Genomic DNA, 23,244 nt, shown 5'->3' with positions numbered 1-23,244 from the left:
CCCCCTTCCCTTGTTTTTCATGTTCTTGATTTTCTCTATCTTGTTTGTTTAAAAAAGTCATCGAAATCTATTAACATGTGATATAGTTTTAAAGATCTCGATGCGAGAAATACAGCAGTGAAAACGGTTTGTGATTTGGATGCATGGTGAAGACATAAAACAATTTGCAAAAAATAATCTAGAAAAGAAAAGCACAAAACTCATGCTGCGACAAGAATAGTTCATCGATCTGGTTCGTCGACTCCTAATTCGATGGCTGTGAGTGGCTAAGTCGAGGCAAGTCGACCTCAGACTTTACTCTAGCAACTTCCGCCGCCGCTGCCGGACACGACCTTGACCTTCCAAACTCCGGTGAGCCTCCAAATGGCCCGCCGCCTTCTCCATCGTAGCCTCAGCTATTCCTTCTCCGCCGCGGACATGGTCGTCTCCTCCATCCGCCTCCTCTCCGCCACCAACCCTAGCAAATCAGCCCCAGCCCCCGCTCCCCTTCAGCCAATTAACCCCAATCCCGATCCAGGAGCAGCTCCTCCCCCTCCTCCTCCCACCACCACCATCCTCCTGTCCCCGGCGGACCGCCTCCGCGGGGTCTTCCTCCAGAAGCCCCCCGGCCGCGCCGCCCTCCACCGGGCCCTCTCCTCCACGGGCCTCGACGCCCTCTCCCCGGAGGTTCTCTCCGATGTGGTCAGCCGCGGCAACCTCAGCGGCTCCGCCACCGTCGACCTCCTCGACTGGGCCATCTCCAGCGCCAAGCTCCCCCCTTCCGTGCAGACCTGCAACATAGTCATCAGGGCTCTGGGCAGGAGGAAGTTCTTCAGCTCCGTCGAGCCTGCCCTGGAGGTAATGCGGAAAAATGGCATTTTTCCGGACCTAACCACACTGCAGATCATCATGGATACTCTGGTTGCCGCCAGGCAGGTCAACAAGGCCGTCCAACTGCTCGAGAGCGACCAATTTGGGTTAGGAATTGGGCAAACTTGCAACAGAAAGGAGGCCTTCTCTGCTCTCATTGAATGCCTCTGCCGGAGGTCACATGTCGGCGTTGCCAGCTCGCTCGTACAAGCCGCCCGTGGACAACCATTCCATCTTGATAAACAAGTGTACAATGATGTGCTTGGCGGTTGGGCGAGGTTTGGGAGGGTTGATAAGCTGGAGCATTTCTGGGCAATGATGCTGGAGGATGGGCTAGTGCCCGATGATGTTTCGCATTGCCATCTCATTGAGGCATTGGGGAGGGCAGGGCAGGGCGAGGAGGCACTCAGGGTGTTTGAGAAAATGGTGCAAGAGGGATACGGTCCAACTACGATGGCCTACAATGCACTTGTTTTCAATTTTATTTCACTGGGGGATTTGGACAGGTCCATCAAGTATTACAAGGATATGGTGGACAACAATTGCCCTCCAAACAGTGACACATACTGCAAGATGATTAGAGCCCATCTGAAAGCACGCAGGGTGGCTGATGCACTTCAAATGTTTGATGACATGTTGGCTCAAGGTATTCTGCCAGATACAGGGGTAATTACATCATTCATCGAGCCACTTTGCACGTTTGGGCCTCCTCACGCTGCCTTGATGATCTACCAAAAGAGTAGGAAGGCTGGCTGTACAATATCCTTGAAAGCATACAAGCTTCTGCTTGAAAGGCTTGCCAGGTTTGGGAAAAGCGGGACAGTGTTGAACATTTGGGAGGAGATGCAAGAGAGCGGGTATCCATCCGATAAAGAAATTTATGAGTTTATTGTAAATGGGCTTTGCAATGTGGGTAAGGTTGATGCTGCTGTTTCCGTGGTGGAGGAATCACTAAGGAAAGGCTTCTGTCTAGGGAGAGTTGTTTATAGCAAACTGAACGACAGGCTGCTGGAGATGAACAAAGTGGAGACTGCATACAATTTGTCAAAGAAAATCAAACATGGGCGCACACTTGCTAATTCACGCAACTATTGTCGTGCTAATGGTTGGCACCTGTGATTTGTGAACATATTTGGCTGGCACGCAACTATTTGGTATGCTGGTCAAAGCAGTTCCATATGGGTTTAAAGTAGCCTCATTTGCATTCTGCAAAAAAAAAACGGCAAAGGTAAAACGCAAGTTTGGCATGTACTTATTCTTGACTGGCTATTTCATTCATACCATGTTATTGTTTATATCTTTTTACTGGCTAGTTTTAGTGGGGTTATTCTGACAAAATCTTGCCTGATGAGTAGTGGATTAAGTAGCAGAAAGCTACATCAAACAATGAGACAAAGTAATCAAATCGGTAGAATGGAATGGATAGACATGTACTGTTTTCTTGTGTACTTCTGGTGCTCTGGAGAACTACAAACATCAGATTAGACCTGGAGTTTTAGAACTTGGGTTCCTGGGGGAAATGCAGAGAAACTATTACAATAAATCAGTTGGATCTCAAGTATCAGAACTGGGGTCCGTTTAGGAGTCGCTGAGAAATTAGCCTGATGTATCCTCGAATAACTGGACTTCAAGGTACAAAAGAACAGCAATACTTGAAGGTTGAACTGGTAGACCGACCCTGAAATGAACTTGTAATATCTGGTAAACGGCCACATCCTACCTGGAATGGAACATCACATCTGCAAAATTCAGTTTAGTCCCAGTTATCCTGTTGCTGACTGCTTTTGTTCAATTGTTGTGAGTTTTATGTATGGTCTGTATCCATTGATAATATAATCTGTTAGTTGCATATTTTCCGTAGCGTTGTTCTCATTGTATATATATTCTTTGCTCTGCTCGGTATAAAATTTTCAGTTCATTTTTGTAGGTTCTGTAACTACCTATGCCTTTTGTCTTCACATGATGTAGGCTGCTGATTTCAATGAAGATGCAATCATGGATTCAGGAGATAACTGCCCAGAACTGTTGCTATCAGGTATGAGGACTGATATATCATGTGAGGTCAAAGAAGAGAAGTGCTTATTACACAAGAAGAAAATGAAAAGACAGGACATTTTATTACAGTAATGATGAAATCCGGGGGGCTTGCAACCACAGAATGAAATGAAATCCCATACGATAAAGCCTCCTCTGTGGTTTGTTACTTTGTCAGGTGCTATTTTCGAGCAAGGTATCAGCAGATACTGTGTTTGAACACAATTGCTAGCAAAGTGTAGAGAGAATGAAATGTACATTCAGTCACTATTTCTTCCATGTTATTTAAAACCTCAGGTATATGAAATGAATACTACTCTCTCCATCCCACAATATAAGATCATTTTTCAAGCTAACATAGCTTGAAAAGCGATCTTATATTGTGGGACGGAGGGAGTAGTAATTATCCATCTTAGTTTTGTGCAATTTTGTTAGTTAAAAAATGTGAGTTTTGCAGTTAGTACAACCTGTCTCTGTTATCTTCTGATGATATTTGGCAGCTTATGGATAGAAATGCATATTCCAGTTTTGAACTTTTGATAGCTATTAACATTTACAAGGTAGTTCATTGCTAGCTAAATTCTGGTTAGTAATTGTCTGTGTCCGCCTCCTGCTGGAATTTGGTTGTGTTTGGTTGGGACTGGGACAGGTTTAGTTGCACTGCAACTGTATGGCATATTTGATATGTGTATCCTTTTTTTCCCTGAGGTTTAGCTGTTGAAAATCCCTTCAGATGTTCAATGATGTGCTGGGGAAAAAGGGATGAAGAAAGATGTGTGTGGCTGTCAGAAAGAAGTATTTGCACAAACATATTATAATTTGTGTGTTAATTAAATTTTGGGTTTTCAAATCGGAACCAAAAACTAACCCGTACTTATTATCTTTAGACTTTTTTGGAATTTGCAGAAAAAAATTAGTGTGTGTGTGTGTGTTCCCTTTTCACTTTTTGGGGACTTCTGACTTCATAATGAACTTTTCCCCTTTTCCCCTTTTCTGTGGATGTATGTATGCTGCTTAATTCCTGTATGTGTGCATCTTTGTCCTATCAAGATTCTCTGTTTGTTCCTGTAAACAAGTGGTCTTAGTTTGATCTGAATCTGGGTTATTTATATATATTAACAATTTGTCATGTTCCACTTGCTGATCTGTGAAGGTCCTCAACTTCTTGTCGCCTGGGATCATTTGATATTTGGATCCTTCCATCAGAGGTATGCTTCAGTTAGTTTCCACATTTCCAGGTTTTCCTCCATGGATAATATGGAAGTTTAGCCTTTGACTCGTGTGTCTGTGCGTGTGCCATGTAGCTGCATGCTTGACAATGGTTATTTGTGTTAGTGTGGATATTGTCTACATTAGAACGGCTTCTGAGGCCCCACTTGAGTTTTGTTCATTTATCTATGCTCAGATTTGGTTAGTGTGTCATCTTTGATATGGAAGGCAAATTATTCATGGATATGATTCAGCATTTAACAATATGTTCTTAACATCTTTATCAAAGACTATACTTTGTTTGTGAAATGAACTATTGGATAATTGGATTTCTTGAATGCTTCTTTTACCAATATTGGGCTTTTATTCTTTGCCTGGATTTCTTTGAGTTTCTAGTGTTGTTAGTAAGCCGGTGGTGGCCTTGATGAGCATTGCTTACTTCTGACACCTCTTGTATGAGACGGAACTTGCCCTGTTACCATGAGCAGATTAGCAACCCTCTGAGCTCTTGTTTGTCATTGATCTATTGATCCTGTTATCCCTTCCATTTTGTCGTCACGTTGTTCCTGCCCATGTTAAGATGTCCGTAATTTTTGCCAACAGTGGATATGCAGTGATGCACATGTCTCCTTTTTATTGCAGTATAGACTGAGATAGAAACATCAACGTTTATGCTGTTTCCTTACCTTCTTTCATGTTTTCATGTGCTACATATTTCTTGCTGCTTGTGAAAGAGATTGCAGAACAAACAAATTGTTTATTTCCCTGAAAGACCTTTCAACTATGGTGTATATTCATATCTGAAAATTGAGGTTCCTTTCCAATTTATATACACAGGAAGAAGGCACATTACGAAGATTCGGCCCCTTTCAGTTCTTCTACTTGTACCAGTTTTGTTAGGATGCTACTGATTTGACGCAAGAGCTAAAGACGACTTGGCGGCACACAAACTTGGAAGTGTCGATGAAATAATCTCTGCTGTTTCGAGATATATTGTTGTCCTCGAGATATTTATGGCTGACCAGTTTATTTAGATTAAGCTATAATGTTACCTGGTGCATTTGATCATTTTGTTTCAGAGACACGTGAGGAAATTTTGCTGAAAATAATCTGCATATACTTTCAAAGCCAAGCCATGTGAATTACTTTTGGACCAATTTATTTCTATCAAATTATGTAACCTATGCTTGGCGTATGCGAGACAATTTATTCTAATCAATATATACTGTGATGCCTTTTGATATTTCGTTATGGAAAAAATGTGAGGGAATGTTGCCAGAAAGTTCTGGGCTTGATGCATATGTCCACCAAGTTCTTTGTGGTTGTATGTAAAGTCTACCTTCTCTGTGTTCTTGTTGCTCATATAGGGCAGGTTCCCAAACAACAATATGCAGGTAAGTTATGTTGAAAAATCATGACATCATTTGAGTTAAACAGAAAACTAAGTTATGTCCTGAATCCTCTGCAGCAAAATGTTCGCTGCTTGGATCACTAGAACAAGTTCTTCATGCTGCTTAAACCCTGAGAAGAAGAAGTTGTTACATTAACCTTTTATAGAGCTCAGCATGCAGGGGTTGATGCTTACATGGTATTTGTATAAGTAATAATTAGGGATGCAGAACGGCGTCCCGCAAAAGCGCCAGCTAGTACAAATTACTGTAATGTGCTCTAATCCAGCTAAAACAGTTTTTTCTCGTTTTGAACGGGAAGCGGGGTGGATCGGGCGCCGCCCTGCATCCCTAGGTAATACTTACAGGCATTTGAGCGCAAATTTTTTGTTTGCGCAAAAGGTAGCACATCATAACTGTAACTATGGAAACAGCAACAGACAGGCGAAGATGCTGAAAATACAGGGCTTGTACCGCCAAAAGTCATGAGGGCAGCTAAATCACAACCTATGATAAATACATTTTCTGCAGCTCTCATTAGAAGGTCAAAAATAATCATGCCATCGCATATAAATGTACGGACCAATAGCATAGTCACCTAGTCAGTGACAACTGAAAACACAAGATCATGAAAGCTTGCCAGTACATCACAAAGAGGCTGTAAATAGTTAACTTGATTTATGCCTTTCAAACCATTCGCTGCTACAAACCGGGTAGCAAACGGGAATTTAGTTCAGTTTGCAATTTTTGGCAATAGGTGTCTCTGTATGCTTTGCCTTAGTCACTCAACTTCCCTTTTTTTGCTTATTAAACCTTGTGTTTAGGACGGACGAGACTTGTCTGCTCCCCCGTCATGTGCCCATCCGTGCTCCCGTCTACGTGGCTTGATTTGATTGGAACAAAACAAGGCCCGGCCCCACCCCCTTAAAATCAGGGGGAGATGATTAGATTAGAAAGAAAAAAGGAAAAAAGACAGCCGTAGGATTAAGTGGGAGTACGAATGGGAGCACGGGGAGGGACGGACCAGTTGAGGAGATAATTTCATTTGCATAGGATGGAAACCCCACCGCCAATCATGTAAATAAAATTGTCCCTTCCCTGCAAAAATAGAAAATAAAAAATAAAATTGTCCCTTAAGAAAATGTAAATAAAATGGTAAATGACTGACGAAGGTTCAATAGAATCTCCCCTTTTTTTGGAGGGAAAGCAATCATGACTGCTTTATTGATTCTCAAATATAGTTTCATTACATCTTCTACTACATTGGGTGATCTCCAGTCGAGATACAAGTCTGGGATCCCTCGACATTGGCAGCTAACAATCGGGAAGGCTACAGCATTACTCTCTCTAGAACAAAAACTGTAGTTATATCCTATATGTGAAGATCACTTCCATGCAGTCGGAATTGATGATCAGCAGCTCTAACTCTCGCCGACGGCGGGCATGCTCCTGACGTCGTCCATGGCGACGCGCACGGTTCGGGAGGGGTCGTCGCGGGGGAAGTTGCCGTTGTAGATCACATCGAGGAAGCCGTCATCTGCTGCTGCGTCCGAGACGACGCGGGCGGCGAGCCAGAGCACCAGGCAGTGCCCCGTCGGCAAGATCCCGGCGCGCGTGCGCACCTTCACCGTCATGCCCTTCTTCACCGAGATCGACCAAGAGCGCGGCCGGGCCGGTATGGTTGGCATGTTCTTGATGTACGCTGCTCCGGCGGTGGAGGATCGGCAGGGTGACGCTGCCTTGTTGGGAACTCCCGAGACCCTTTTGACGGCGGAAACTTTCATCTTGGACGCGGCCGGGATGAGCGCGGATCGGCGCGGCGGGGCGGTGCACCTCTTGGCAATCTGCTCCAGCGGCACAGAGGCGATCTCCTTGGCGGCGGCGCCGTCTCCCTTGGCCACGACGGCAAGCTGCTTCTTGGTTGCCACTGCGGCCGGCGCGTGCTGCAGGATCGACGCAGGCAACGTCGCGACTCCGGCTTGCGGGCGTGACGTCGGCATGGACGACGGCTTCTTGGTCGCCGGTCCCGCTGGCTCGTCCGCGGACGAGTTCTGGATCGACGCGGAACTCTGCTTTGTAGACGACTTCTTGGCGATCCCTCCCTTCGGCGCGGCGAGGTTCCTGCGCCGGTGGAGCTCGCGGCGGATCGCGCACCGCTCCGAGGAAGAGCGCTTCGCCATGAGAGCCGGCATGGCTTGGTGTTTGGTGGTGGCTGCGGAGGAGGAGTTGACCGGCGAGAAGATTGCGATGAGAAGATGGGAGACGCTATGCTATTTATCAAGCGAGCACGATCGAGGCTCGCCGTACGTACGTACGTGTTGGCGTCGGAGCGGGACGGGAAGCGTAGGAACCAAGCAGCGCGCAGGGTGATCGAAGCCGAATTGGCGCGGATTGAAATTTGGATCCGACTGTTTGTAGATTTTGCTCGTTGGCCGGATTAGCTCCCGTGCCCCATGCCGAGATCTGAACCAACTGTCGGGGCCACCCGCTCCCGCCCTCGTCTCTGACGTGCTTCACCACCACCGGCGCCGCGCCCTCTACCCCACCGACAGCGATCCTACAATGGCCGGGTCCTCGAGCCGATTTCTCCGCCATAGTTTCATGGAGTCTGCCATCACATTTCTTTCATCCACATCACCGAAATGGTGCCATGACACTTGCTAGGAAACGAGTCATTAAAGCGATGATATTTACACAAGATGCGTCATTTGAACGAACACAATGGATTCCCGACGGAAGGAGTCCGAGCGCTGCCGTCGGGCGGCCTCCTCCCGAAGCAGTGGAGCGCAAGGTGGGCGGTCAATTCCTCCTCGGGGCCGCGTGGGATAACCTCAGAGTCAACGGATCTGGAGCTGTGGGACTCCGATCCGCTATCTGCCATGTCAAAGAAGGTAGGAGATCGCCGGACGTGAGCTTGTCGATGGAGGGAGTGGAGTGGTAGCAGTGGTGTAGGCACGATATCTCCACGCCCCAGGTCAGCCTCATTGCCACGGTATGCAATCTAGCTACAGCGAACTACTATAGTTGCAGTACATGAAGGATTTCCTCTCCACACCCAGGGTCACGACCCGGGCAGCCCTAGGCCTAGCTACGCCACTGACCGGAGGGGAGCGGAGTGGAGTGGGATGCGGCTAGGGTTTCGGCCGGAGTGTGGATAGGGTTCATTCTGTATGGGGTCGGGTGGGTCAGTGTGGGCCGGATCCGACGTAACGGGCACGTCCGGGCGTCCCCATATCCGCCCCAGATTTGTGCTGGATATGGGGAGTGCTGGCCAATCTGGTCATTTGGGCTGGCTATGGGGAGGCCGGTTGGGTGGCGTTTTTTCGTCCGACCACTGACCGAACAGTCTGTCCGGATGTTTGGGGCGGGTATAGGGGTCCGGTTGTAGATGCTCTTAGGAAGCTTTGAGATGTTTCAATATTCATGCCATTCGTTGCAGTGTGTGCACTACTTAAAAGGTTATTCAACACACTCGTTCGTCTGATCACCCAAGTATAAATGTTAAGCAAATTGTATATGACATAAATTTATGGGGAAACCATATAAAGCATAGGAATTCAAGAAAAAAGAGAAATTCAAGCCACTTTTGATTTGTACTTCCTTAACTCTTTTGCAATAGCTCGAGATGCTTCAATTATTTCCAAAGTTTTAGTATTATTCCCAATTTGCTCTCAACATTCAATGATAGTTTGGTTTCTTATTATTGGATAGAGAAGGTGTTGATGATAGCATACTTGCAAGACTCAAAAGCTTTACCTGAATACAAAAGAACATACTGGCTACAAGCCTACATTCTTAAGAGTCAAGAAAGTTTTTTTTTGAGCTCGAGTACAGGTGCACCTCTTACCCGGAGCGTCAAACTTTGCATCAATTTTTGTGCGTAAAACTTTCTCTTATTTGTTTCTCCTAATAAAACATTTGTTGAAAGTTTGTAGGTCGACATCACTAAGTACTATCATATGTAGAAAAATGTTTTGAAATTTTTTTTGGCGCAACAAAAATATCTAAAATAATAAAGTTATTATAGATTTTTTATTTGAAACATTTATGTTGCATAAAAAAGCAGGAATTTTCCTTCATGATCGAAGTAGTACCTGTGTGACGTTGACATATAAAGTTCCAAAGTCAGATATTTTCTTGTTTGGGAGAAATGAAAAAGACATTTTTATCTAGAAATAGCACAGATGTTGATGTGAAAGTTGATGGACCAGATAAGGGGCGCACCTGCACTCGAGCTCAAAAAATCCCAAAGAGTCATACAACTACATTTGGTATTAGTGAGTAGATCTTTCACATGTGGTCATATTTAATGTGTACCTTGTTGTTCATAAGTATTCAAACTCTTACACTTCAAATGAAACTGAAAAAACTAATTGCTATGCGTATTATGGGATGAACATACCAATAGTTTGTCTGAAATACATTTTTACATGGGAAACTCATGGTAGTTGTTGCATTACATTTTTAAGAAACTGAACTCGGATTTCACATGAAGATGTGCATACCCATTATGTGAACTAGATGATGCCCCGCACGTTGTTGCGGGAATATTTTGCAGTATTTTAGTGAGATTTTGGTTATATGGAACATGAATATTTGAAATAATAGTTTTTGAAATTATATAAGAATTAAATCTAATACCATAATAGAATGGAATTTTACATGCATGCATGTTTGCATGTTGAAGTAGATTTTTAATATGCATAGTTGCATGTTGAGATGGGTCTTTCCTATGCAAGTTGAATGATAATGTGGCATGCTTGCATGTTGAGAGAAATATGTTAGTGGGGACTAGCTATTTAGATATAGAAGGTATGCACCACACTAACAACAAAGAGAGAAGTGCATATTTCAACCCTGAACTTTTGTCCTAATCTAATTTACAACCCCGAACTTCAATACCGTCTAAATTACAACCTCCAACTCTCAAAATCGGCTAGGATTCAACCCTCCCCTCTCTGTTGACCTGTTTTGACCTGGTTGACCGGTTTTGACCAGTCAACAGGTCCAGTCAGCATGGCACATCAGCCAAAAATGCAAAATTTTCAAGGAAACAATCTGTAAAATCGAAGAAAATCCAGGAAAAGAAATAAGAAATCCAATTTTGGAAAAACAGGGAAAATAAAAAATAATTTCCAAAAAAAACCCTCAAATTCCTGAAAAAAGTATTTCCAGAAAAACCCCCCCCAAAAATCATCTTTTCTATTTTCCCTAGCTTTTTTCACGATTTTTTTCGGAATTTTGCTTTTTCATATTTTTTCCCTGATCTTGTAGATTTTTATTTACTTTTTCTTGAAATGTTGAAAAAAGAATCTGACGTGGCATGCTGATTGGACCCGTTGACTAGTCAAAACTAGTCACCCCAGGTCAAAACCAGTCAACAGGGAGGAGAGGGTTGAATCCTGACCGGTTTTGAGACTTGGGGGTCATACTTTAGACAGTATTGAAGTTCGGGGTTGTAAATTAGACTAGGGCACGAGTTCGGGGTTGAAATATGCACTTCTCTCAACAACAAATATATGCATATTCATTCATGGTTGCAATGTCCTTCATGCCATCAATTATGCATGTTTTAAATGGTACTCCCTACGTCCAGAATTACTTGTTGCAGAAATGGATAAAAGTGGATGTATTTAGAACTAAAGTACGTCTAGATATATCCATTTTTCGGACAAGTAATTCTGGACGGAGGAAGTATATATGGAGCAGTCTGCACGCTGACTAGTTACTCCCTCCATTCCACAATGTAGTGCTTCCTCTATCCACGTGCTTCAACTTTGACCGTAAATTAACTATCAAGACCGATTGCGGCGGGGGCAAAAATTATATCAGTGAATTCGTATTCGAAAGAAGTTTTCAATTATATAATTTTTTCTCCCGCCGCAGTTGGTCTCGTTGGTTAATTTTTGGTCAAAGTTGAATCTCGGGAAGCGCGGACGCACTATATTTTGGAATGAAGGGAGTACAATTTTTTTCTCTCGTATTTACTCTTTCTTAATTGTGAGAATGCGTGGGTCATAGTTATTCAACAAGTATGCAATGAATGTATGTGGTTGGTGCAGCAATACATATCGGGAAACACTTACTATCTGTAGTCTGATACGAGACCAACGCCAGACCACACGTAAGCCGTTGATTGATGTTTCATCTCACGGCCAAGAACCACAACAAAATCCTTTCTAACCTCCCGTCTTTCACGGAGGCACCTTCCCATAATCCCTCGCCCCGACCCCGTTACCTTTCTCCAGAATCAATGACCACCGCCGTTCCTCTCACCTTCCTCCGACCCTCCTCTTTGTTGGGATCCACATCCACCGCGCTGCCCATGTATTCTTTGCGAGGCGTCCAGGTTCGATCTCTGACCCGTTCTAATTCTCGATGCGGCACCCCGGACCATTGCGCACGCTGTTCTCCACCGCGTCCCCAGCGAACCCACCTCCCCGTCGTTCTCTAGTGTACTCCTACATCTTCTTCTTGCCAACCCAGGTAGCTACGTACCTTGCCCAGATTACGTTCCTCCATCCCGTATTTACCGAAAAAGGGTTTCCCCCGTTTTGTATTTCAAAGCAACCAATACCGAATACAAAGATCGCTGTGGCGAGCAGCACAACACACCAAAAAAAAGAAAAAAGAAACAAATGCCAACCATGACAGCTCGGCAAAGCGCGGATGACCCGCCACCACGGCGCGCACCGGATACAAACCACCACAGACCGAGGTTCTGAACCGCCGCGTACCAAGCAGCACCTCCAAGGAATGCGACACCGACGACGCTGCTACCCGGACAAGTCCTAGGGTTTCCCCCGGCATGCGGAGGGAGGTGGGGGGTGAATACCATTGACACCCTCCAGGAAGGAATGGTGGCACCCGCAGGTGTCACTGTGTCGGGGCCGAAGCCGGTAGGGATTTCTCCCGCATTCCCAGACTCAACCGTCCAACCGGATGAAACCAACCCGCCAAACCGTCACCCACCCCCATGCGCCAACGCAGTAGCGCCGCCATCAATGCTGCCTCACTACGAACACCACCACGAGGCCAAGAGGACCGGAGAAAAGCGCACCACGACGGGAGCAGTAACACCGACACCGAGCGGGAGGGAACCACCTCCACCTCCATCGTGCGGGAGGCCCATGCCTCCGGCACCGTCGCGATAGCCGTCCGGACATGGCCGCGGGGCATGCCGGGCCACCCCTGGCCTAGCCAGGCCTGAAGTGGGCCCGTTAAGCCCCGCCGGCCACGATGCAGCAGGTCGGCGTCGGCTCCGCCAACACCCAGCCACTCGTCGCGTCTCCCCTTCCTCCCAGAAGCCACGCCGGAGACGATCCCTGCCGCCGGCCCGCCCAGGCCCAGATCTGGGCTGAGCGGACGACACCAGATCGCGCTGGCGGCGCCGCCGCCCAGCTGTCTGCCTGCGTTGCGCTACGGAGCCCCGCCGCCACGCCAGACCGTCGCCGCCGAAGTGCACCCCCCGGAGTAGCTCCGGCCGCGCCGGAGAGCGACCAGAAGGGGAAGGGCAGGGAGGCCGCCGCCACCAGCGGCCCGGGGGCCAGGCCGGCCGCGGCGCCGGCGCCGGCGGCGGGAGGGAGGGAAGGAGGAAGGACGTGCGGCCGGTCGCCCACCGGGGGGGGGGGGGGGGGGGGGGGGGGGGGGGGGGGGGGGCGGGAGGGGGGGGGGGGGGGGGGGGGGGGGCGACGCGGTCGCGAGAGGAAGGGGAGGGGAAAGATTCCTCCATCCCGTATTTGTAGATTTTAAGTGGTTGGGAGGCACACTGGGGTGAGATCTGTTTTAATTTTATGTTTTTGTAGATGAGACCCGTTTGTAGATAATAAATGTCTGCATCCGAATATTTGTTACAAGCATGTTATTTTGCATCTGCAAAGTTTTGTGCTTCCAATACTGCTTACTTATGTAGTGATAAGTATTGGTTCACAGAATTCACGCTTCCTATGTATGGACGGAATTTCATTCTATTGCCTTGCTTCCATGTAGGTTCCTGTGTACTGATGAATCGACCATGCTTCGTATGTACGGATGGAATTTCAATCTGTTGATGTGCTTCCTAGGTTTTAATATTTGTTCACAACATTAGCATCGATGCTTCCTAGGTGATTCTTGTGTACGGATGCTTCTCCATGCTATGGAACTTCAGTCTCTTGCGATGTTTCCTAGGTGTATAGATGTAAAGTTCATTGCTTCAGAGCATCTGTGCTTATGTATAGATACAACTACAATCATGTTTATTGATTTAGTGTATGTGTTTCCATTGTTTGGAGGATCTTTTTTTTAAACAAAGCCATGATCCACAACGGCGCACACGCTTGATCGGTACCCCCTCGCCATCCTGGTCATCTCCACCAGCTTCGAGCCCATGGCCTCCAGTCCACCTCGCCAGAGCATTATCTCGGTTTAGGAATGAAGGCAGCCATCGAAGATTGCAAGGTTTGCCCCTCCCACATGCACCATCCTCATCCGACCTATGTATTGAGTCCTGTCATCTTGGTACAATGCTTGTCGATTTCCAAACATAATCATGTTCGATAGTGTTGTTTCATATCTCAATGCTCATATATTGCTTTATTCCCTTTTTCGGGGCTCCTTTCATTCTTCACATTATATAGTGGATCACATAATTATCCATGAATATATGTGTGTTTGGTATGTACATGACACAAATATGCTTCCCCATGTTGGCTGCAATTTTTGTTTCTTATATTATTTTTAATATCCATGCTTCCAAGTAATACTACTTATGTACACAGATCACTATTTTCATGCTTCTTATCTATTGTGTTTCTACATTGTTATACATATGCTGCTTCAGGCTATAGTATGCTTCAATTACTGAATAGCACCAGATTAGTGCTTGTTGTTAATCATGCTTCCTTGATTTTTACCATATGCTTCTAATGTAGACATGTAGTGCCGTAGCACAACAATGTTTCCAAAACATTAAAATTGTGCACTTACCCATCAAGCATGTAGGTTTCTCAAAACCAATTTATATGCTTCTGGTGCATCATAGGATCAAACCATAGATTTTTGTGTTAGCCATGCTTCCTAGTTTTTTATTTCTCACATATGGTTCTATGTCGACTAGGGGGCACCCGGAGATCATGGCTGGCTGCATCTACTTCAGAGACGACGTGACCAGTTCGCATAGCGATCGTCATGACTCAGACGTTCGGGCTCTTGGCTATACAACCTCAAAGACTTCACAATGAAGAAGATCAAGGCAACTTCTACCCACAGGCATCGTGGATCACGCCTAATATCAAATGATGGCTTTGAATTAGTGAAATTTGATGCGTGGAAGCAATTTGACTTTGCCCATTGAAGCATACTCCTCATTTGATAGTAGCAAAATTTTCTTTCTTTTCAAACAAATCCCTAGTTCCTATGAACCATGTGTAATCATGACTGGAAATATTTGTACCTTTGATGGAAGCATGATAATATTTAGTTGGAAGCAATTCTCTAGTCGAGGGAAATAAGATTGTGTTGCTTCTCCAACATGTGAAATAATTTCCTTTTTGATGTACGCATGTTCTGAGCAAATCCTTGGTTGATGGAATCAAGATAGTGATGCTTCCGAAACAAAATATCACGCTACATAGTACATAATTAGAAATATATCAAAGTAGATTTCATTCACCACACAAGCAAATTCTCCAATGAACGGATGCATAAATTATTTTGTTGAAAAGGAAGGTGGACTAATAAATAACATTACTAAGAAGGGCGGAAGTACGAAATAATTGCATCGGATGCAAATTTGAATAACGGTGGTTGCAAGTTTTGCTCCGTAAGGAAGCAGCCTGCCTAAAACCTGTAAGTTGTTTGGCAATGCATGGCAGTTAATTCCACGTAATTAGAGGCCCATGCACACGTGATTTACGGGAGCAGTCCCAGGCTTGTTTAGCGGGTCATTTAGAAGCAACAAATTAAACCAATCCAGCCTAACTCTGGTGGGCCTAACAAGTACATCGGACGACCACCGTGCTTCCAATCAAACGGCATACGACTAGTCTGATGCGAGGCAAATCATCAGTAGTCTGGTGCCTAGTGGTGAACTATATAAGGATGTGTCGTCTATGGCTCAATATGCAGTTCTTGTAGCTAGCAGTTGGGTTAGTCTATTCATTACTATAAGTTACACATACAAATATCTTCACATTCAGATTTCGATTAACACAAGGACACGTGTGGAGTACCATGCCGGCAAGATAGGAATGCGATGTATCCGGATGATTAGACTCAGTGTGTTGCAAAGACTATTCGCACTTGAGGTTTGAATTTTTTGTTGGACAATCAAATATTGGGACAAAAACGGTTAGTGGTAGAGCTTCATGAAGTTTGCTTGCGGAACACATAGCAGTGGTTGTAGCATGTGCACCGGGTCCAACAAAATGTAGTGCATCGGGCCCCTAAAATTGGCTGAGGCAAGCCAACGCCAGCAGCTAGCGGGATGTGGCCGCCCTCGCATCGTTGTCGCCATGTCAGGCCAAAATGACCTTCACAAGAATTTTTATCCTGTTTGCTGAGACAAACCAATGAAAGCCAGCGCAACAACAGGGTGACACACCTTCAATAAGGTAACAATGCAAGTTCATTGCTACTAAGCCTGGCAAATAAAGGCCAGAGCTTAACTTTTTCACTCTCTACCCTGAAGTAGTGCTCCAATAAACATCTTGGTGCCAGATCTTTCGGTAGTTGCACAAGCCAATACTGCACGCCAAACCAGAAAGACATTAGCAGATACTATTTAGGAAGTCATCTCCATAGTACACCACCACATTCATCAAGTGGTGCCCATGTCGTGGCATGGAAGTGGCCCGTACCACACCACACAGTAAAGGAGGTATTCTAACATCACAGTGCTCAATTCGTTGGTGTGCTACACTTTCAGAATGCTGTGGTTGGAGAAGAACAGCCGAGTGTTCGACAATATTGCTGCCATTGAGTCCATTGTAACGTCAAGAGTCAGGAACGAGTTTGCCCTTTGGATGCTTGCCAAGGTGAGATGATGATGGAAATTAGGTTCAGTACATCCCAGTCGTTGGTGGATGCTTCCCTTAGGGCGAAGGTTCTGTACATATGTGTAAACAAAAATTGTACTGTTCCCCCATCTTAATACAGAAGACGCACAGCTTGTGTGTTCTTGATTTTTTTTATCACAAACATAACATGAATTCGTGAGGGATGACAGGGCTCTTTTTTTTAGCATGGAGAGGCAAAAGGCATGCTACAGCCGTGATTAAAATCTTTTCTCCTCCACTCGTAGCCTCCCGTTAACACCTAAGCCAAAGTGCCTAACGGGAATTGATGACCAGACGGCCACATCCCGCTAGCTGTTGGCGTTGGCTTGCCTCAGCCAATTTTAGGGGTTTAGGGTTTAGGGCTCGGCCGGTCCTATGTGTCTGGTTTGCTCCTTTTGCTGTGTCCGGTCGGTGACCGCTGATGGCTGTGGAGGTTGTCCTCACCCGCATGGCTGCTGACGCTGTCGCTCCTCGTTCCCGGCTGCTCCTTCTCGGACCCGTCGGTCCTGCTTCGAACTCCATGGTGAGACAGCGGTGGTGACTCCAAGATCGTGGTGGCGCATGTTGGTGAAAGGCACGTGTGGTGAAGCACGACGGATCGGTCGTGGTGGTGGGTGTGTGGTGGATGGAAGAAACCCATGTCGACTTGGCTGGCACCGATGTGGCGACGCCCGTGGGTGCCATCGTTCCTTCCTGAAGGGCGTCGGGTATCCCTCTCACCCTCGCCCTTCTGCATACCGGGGGAAACCTTAGAACCAGTCCAGGCAGTAGCGTCATCATTGTCACGTTCCTTCCTGAAGGTGTTGCTTGGTATGCGGTGGTGAGAAACGCTAGAAGTGTGGTGGAAATCTCCTGAGGGCGTAGCGGTTGCAGATCATCATCGTTTTTGTCGATCCGACACTGTTGTCATTAGTTTATTTTCCTTTCTTTCTTATTCCTCTTGACATTATAACTGTAATTATGAAAACAACAAATAATCTAAAGACTGCGGAAAAAATGCTGAAAATACGGTTTATACTTCCAAAAGTCACGAGGACGGCTAAATCACAAGCTATAACAAATATATTTTCTGCAACTCTCATTACAAGGTCGATAATCATGCCGTCGCATATAAATGTACGTACCAGTAGCATAGTCACTTAGTCAGTGACAATGCAAAATAATTTAACTGAAAAAGGATCCCCCGCTTTGTATTACAAAGCAACCAACCGATACAACCAATAATAGGTGTTGGGGCGGAAGCAGTACAATCACACCCAAAAGAAACGAAAGAGAAATAACAAGAGAAAAAATGCCGACAACAGCGGATCGACGGAAACGAAGAAGCTTCACGACCACTGCGTCCACCGAAGGTCTCCCACCAAGCTCCAAGGCTCCGAAGCACCGTACCAATCAACACCTTCAAGAAGGACCGCGACGATGACGACGGTGCTGCCAAGGGTTTCCCCCGGTATGCGACGACGCGAGAGGAAGGGTCGCCCCCGACGCCCTCCAGGAAGGTCCGGCGGCACCCACCGGCGTTGCCGCGTCGGTGTCGGACATGCCGACAGGGGTTTCCCCCGATCCCAACCTTCACCTGGATGCTCCAAAGCCTGCCACCAAACCGATCACCATCTTGCGCCACCGCGGTCATGAAGCCTCCACGCCGTCTCACCACGGCACCATGAAGTGAGGCCCACACAACAGGGAATAGGAGCCGGGACTAGGGGCCGCAGCATCGTCGGCACGCGCGCGGGGGGGGGGGGGGGGGGGGCACAACCTCCACCGTCAACGATGGTAGCCGACTAGACACAATAGCAGGAGCATACCAGGCTCGTGGGCCCACAGGCCCGGCCGGGACCTCCACGCCCGTAAAGCTCCCGCCATCGCGCTGCAATAGGCACGCCGTCGGCGTCGCCGCCCCCCATCCGAGCTGCTCCTCCTCCACACCACACAGATGACGACGAAGCCACGCCAGGGGCCTGGCCCGCTAGGACCCAGATGGGACCCGCAGGGCCCAGATCTGGGCCGGGGGCGTGCCGCCGGCCAACCTGTGCCACCACGCCGTCTCGCCGCCAAGGGGCCATGCTACCACCTCGCGCGCCGCCGGCCACTGCCGCCGGGCCGTCGCCGAGCCGAGGAGCACCGCCGCCGCCCCCATGCCCCGGGCAGGGAGCTGCGCGCGCAGGGACAGGCATTCCTGCCGCTGCCGACACCACCCGGCCAGGCGCCAGGGCGACCATCGGAGGTGGCAGGGAGGGAAGGGAAAAGCAGGGCGGCCGAAGAGGGAAGGGGCTCACGCCGCCCCGGCCACCTCCTGGGAAGGGGGCACAGGGGCGGATCCGGGGGGGGGAGGGGGGGGGGGCGGGGACGGCCGGTGGCCGGCGGCGGCAGGGGCCCTAGGAAGGCCGCCGGCGGCGGGGGAGGGTGGAAGGAACCCTCGAGAGCCCGCAGGGGGGGAGAGTTTTGCGAGATCCAATCGCAGATTGTGTGTCACAACGCAAAATAATTACACAACTTCCCTTTATTTGCTTATTGTAGACCTTGTGTCTAGGACCAGTTGAGGAGCTAAGTTCATGTGCATTCTCTACACTAGCAAGGATGGAAACCCCACCGTCAAGAATGTAAATAAAATTGTACCGTAAATGACCGAGGAAGGTTCACATAACAATAGAATATCCTCTCTTTTTTCGAGGGAAAGCCATCGTGGCATCTTCTGCTAGTACATTGGAAACAATAAAAGTTGCACATTACTGCTTATTGTCCAGAATCCAGGTAGTACAAATTTGGGATCCCTCGACATTGCAGCTAACAAACGGGTGATTGGGTTAGTACTCGGAGTACTTAGCAGTACTTACATGTCTGATCACGTCTGATTTTTATTAGCCGTCAGATCTTGCGGCGAATTTTAATTGATTAAATTTAATATGTTAATTGCGATAAGGGCATAATGGTCCAGGGGGAAATATCTTTTCTTGAACCGATCATCTGAGGACCAGATCCATGTCTACTCGATACAGTTCAGAATCCTCCTCCGATCTATTCGTCGCCGCTTGCCGCTCCTGACCTTCTCCGTCCTCGACCTGCCCGGCGAGAGGAATAAATTCATCGTCCTCGTCCTCCACCCAACCAACCCCAGCCCCCCACGCCGTCACCGAAGAAGAAGAAGGCCGGATCTGCGCCGGCTGAATCGGCGGCGGCCGCGGCGGGCGATCCCATCTCTTCGCGCGTACCATCCTTAAGGTATGAATTCGGCTTGGCGTTCTGCTCGCTCTCTTGGCCGTTGCGCCCCTCCACCGTGCATGCAGTACAACCTCAACCCCACAAGATCCGGGTACGGACTAGAACAACGAATGGAAAGCTTCATCGTGGCATAGTTTCTCTTGAGCTAATCGCATCATGTTTGTTGAAGTAAGATGTTGAGGGCATTGCTTACTTCCTTTGGTACCGTAGAAAAAAAAGTGACTTACTTGACGTTTGAGATGAGATATACTAAAGGAAGATGAGATACTGGTTCCATAGTTCACTTAATTTAGTTTATTAAAGTCATCATCACTTTAGGTTTGCATAGTGCATGAAATATAGTTTAAAGGAAGATGAGATACTACTTGTTGGACGTTGATGATTGGTTTCCCTCACATGTCAAACGAGCAAAGTCTTTTCCATGCACTTGTCTTTGCCTATGAGCTATTTTACACCTGCAACATTGATAAACAGAAAGATGTTGATGATTGGTTTCCCTCACATGTCATATGCAGGAAGACATGGCGTATGCAAGTGATGAGAGTATGTTCGAGTATGTAAATGTTGTCAGCAAGATGTTTGATAGTGAGGCTGAAGGCTATGAATTCTACAAAAAATATGCTCTTGAAAAAGGTTTTAGTGTGAGGAAAAGCTACGTTGAGTGGGATGGATCCAACAAATACATAATTTTAAGGGAAATTGTGTGTAGTCGTCAAGGGTTTCACGAACAGAAGCACATGAAAAGAAACATGGAAGATAGATAGAGGAGGCCACGAAGTTTAACTCGTGTTGGGTGTAATGCTAAATTGGTCATTACGAGATAGGAGGAAACCGGTCGGTGGTTTGTCAAGGATTTCATCGATGAGCACAGCCATCCTCTAGCCCCACGGGATCTTTCTTGTCTGCTGCGTTCGCACAGACGAATTAGCGATGAGCAGAAAGCGGACATTTCGGACATGGAAAAATGTGGGATCCGCAAATACCGTATTATGGATATTTTGTGCTTTCAATACGGTGGATTTGATAAGGTTGGATGCATAAAGAGGGACGTTTATAATTTCTGCCATGCTAATAAGCAGGAGACAATCAGTGCCGGTGATGCTAATACGGTGATCATGCACATGATGGCGAGGTGAGAGCGAGATGTGGATTTTTCCGTTTGTCGGGTTGAATCACCACCGCAACTGTTATTTTTGGCTGTGGTATAATTTCTCATGAAACAAGCCAGGCATACGAGTGAATGTTGCGGACCTTTTCTGATTGCATGGCACAGAAGCATCCGATATCTGTGATCACAGATGGGGACCTTGCAATGCAGAGAGCAATAAGGGTGGTCTGGCCAGACTCAAACCATAGACTATGTATATGGCACATTCAGCAGAACATTGTACGCCATCTGCATGATGACGACGTAAAGGAGGAATTCAGATCTTTCATTTATGATACTTCTTCCATTGAAGAGCATGAGATAAAATGGATACAATTCTTACAACGGAATAAAGTAACCAGTGAGGAGTCTTGGCTGCATCAGATGTATCAGATGAGAAAGTTGTGGTGTGCTCCATATCTTGAGGGGCGTTGTTTCCTAGGATTGAGCAGCAATCAGAGGAGTGAGAGCTTGAACTCTGTGCTACATACGCATCTTGAGGGTAAGATGTCGTTGTTTGAATGCTAGAGCACTATGAGCGTTGCCTTGCGTCGCGACGGATTAACGAAGCTCTCCATGACGTCGAAGCCTTGCAGTCCGTTCCATTTACAGAGGAAAATGCTTCGCCGCTTGAGAAACACGCCGCAACAGTTTTCACACCTAGTGTCTTTTTAAGATGGTCTTATGGAGCATAGATGCTGTTAGCAAATGTCAGATCAGAGAGATACTAGATGGATCAGAAGATTCCACTTATGTTGTGTCCAAGCAGGAAAGAATGGATAAAAAGTTTGGAGTGCGCATTGAAGAGCAAGGAGGTCTTTTGTACCGGGTGAGTTGTTCTTGCCGTAAGCTGGAATGCGCAGGCACATCATGTTCCCACATTTTTACATATTGGGGATTTTAAAACAAACAATTCTGCCAGGTTGTTGCGTTCCCACTAGGTGGACTATGAATGCAAAATGTGCATACGCACCTACCAGAAAAAACCAGATGTATGACCATTCGGTAAGCCTGCAGAGGTACCGCGAGTTGCGGAATTGTAGTCACGCCGCAAGTTTCAAGGCATGCCACTCTGATGAGGACTATCACCGTCTAAAGATGCTTTTGCAAGCACAACATCATGGCAAGCAATCAAGTTTTGAACAAGCTGACAGCAAGGAGTCAACTAATGCTCAGCATAACAGCATTAGGTTTGGCCCGTTGATGCCGCACTCGGAGAAAGTTGATAAGGTTCTGGATCCCATGCATGTGCCAGGACGAGGTGCACCGAAGAAAAGGCTGCAGGCAAAGACAAAGAAGTCAAGATCACAGAATATCTGTGGCTATTGCAAGAAACCAGGTCACAATCGACGTAAATGCGCTAAATTGCTAGAGGTACGAAATATGTTCATATTTATTTTTTGCATGTGTTTTACACATAATTGATGTCCATGTGATTTATTGTATTCTTCTGTGTAGGATCTCGAGGCTGAACTGTGATATCTACATACAACATGAACCGACGATGAGCCAGAGAACGTCGTGTGCCATTCAGGTTTGTGCGACGTGGTCTTTACATTCTATTTCATCGTGACAGTAATTTAGTGAAGTGCGGTTGTACTGCCATGTTACTGTATTAGTTCGACATCTTTCGTTTCCATTTTTTTGTGTGTATCATTTGATGTCCAACTTTAAGAATGATGATGTATTTCGAACATGAATAAGGGCTAGCATGGAGCACTTGTTATTGTCGAGTAGAATAATTATTGTGATGTATTTCTGCATGCACACACGGCCGCCAGACGGATCTCCCGCGCGATCCCACGGTCTGCATGGCTGGCTCGGTGCGTGTCCATCGTTTAGGCGAGACTACCGACGCCATGCATGCATGGCAGGCCGTTTTCCTACGTCGACCCAAACACCGGCCCATCCGAGGTTGCAGCTCCAGACGGCCCACGTCCCATACGATCTCGCACGTTGTTCTCGTCTAACTAAAAATAGTCCCACCTCGCCCCTCGAGCAGCTCCTTTACCTGCTTAAATACCTTCATCGAGGTGATTTTAGCAAGCGTTTGTCCTCATTGTAGGATGAATATGATTCTTCACCCTTACTATGGTTGTCATGCATATTCTTCATTTACAGAGCAATAATGACTGACGTATTTTTTAAATAAGCGGGGCCCACTGGGGTGTGCTTGGAAATCTTTGAGAAACCTCCATGCACGTTCATCTTCGCTGCATGCAAATCGGGCGGCAGCCGCTGTGCCAGTAGCTGTCAAGGCCTTGATGAATCACTATTCACATGCAGGTCCCCGACTCTTGCATGCAGGTCCCGACTCTTGCATGTAGGTCCCCGACTCTTGCATGCAGGTCCCAAATTA

General features: G+C 46.8%; 1 protein-coding gene and 1 non-coding gene across 7 annotated transcripts; both read left to right on the top strand.

The window, feature by feature from the left end:
* The first annotated feature begins 236 nt into the window (after positions 1-236).
* LOC125511130 (putative pentatricopeptide repeat-containing protein At5g43820) lies at positions 237-5,335 on the top strand. Of its 6 annotated transcripts, none has more exons than XM_048676422.1 (4): positions 237-2,077; positions 2,818-2,884; positions 4,037-4,091; positions 4,930-5,335. In XM_048676422.1, the coding sequence occupies exon 1, from the start codon at positions 364-366 to the stop codon at positions 1,966-1,968; it is 1,605 nt and encodes a 534-aa protein (XP_048532379.1). In that variant the 5' UTR covers positions 237-363; the 3' UTR covers positions 1,969-2,077; positions 2,818-2,884; positions 4,037-4,091; positions 4,930-5,335. The 6 variants fall into 6 exon arrangements, with proteins under 6 accessions (XP_048532379.1, XP_048532378.1, XP_048532376.1 ...); XM_048676421.1 differs by having other exon boundaries at positions 2,818-3,079; XM_048676419.1 differs by having other exon boundaries at positions 2,818-3,180.
* LOC125511860 lies at positions 4,510-4,599 on the top strand. The gene has a single exon (XR_007285134.1). It is a non-coding gene; the product is annotated as a small nucleolar RNA snoR1 (small nucleolar RNA).
* Positions 5,336-23,244: the final 17,909 nt, after the last annotated feature.

Source organism: Triticum urartu, chromosome 5, assembly GCF_003073215.2.
Source record: "Triticum urartu cultivar G1812 chromosome 5, Tu2.1, whole genome shotgun sequence".
NCBI classification, from domain to species: domain Eukaryota; kingdom Viridiplantae; phylum Streptophyta; class Magnoliopsida; order Poales; family Poaceae; genus Triticum; species Triticum urartu.
Note: the sequence above shows the minus strand (reverse complement) of the source record. Positions and strands in the feature narration are given on the sequence as shown.

Coding starts and splice junctions, on each gene's coding strand:
- LOC125511130 (XM_048676422.1), top strand. CDS start 364: ATGGCCCGCCGCCTTCTCCATCGTAGCCTCAGCTATTCCTTCTCCGCC.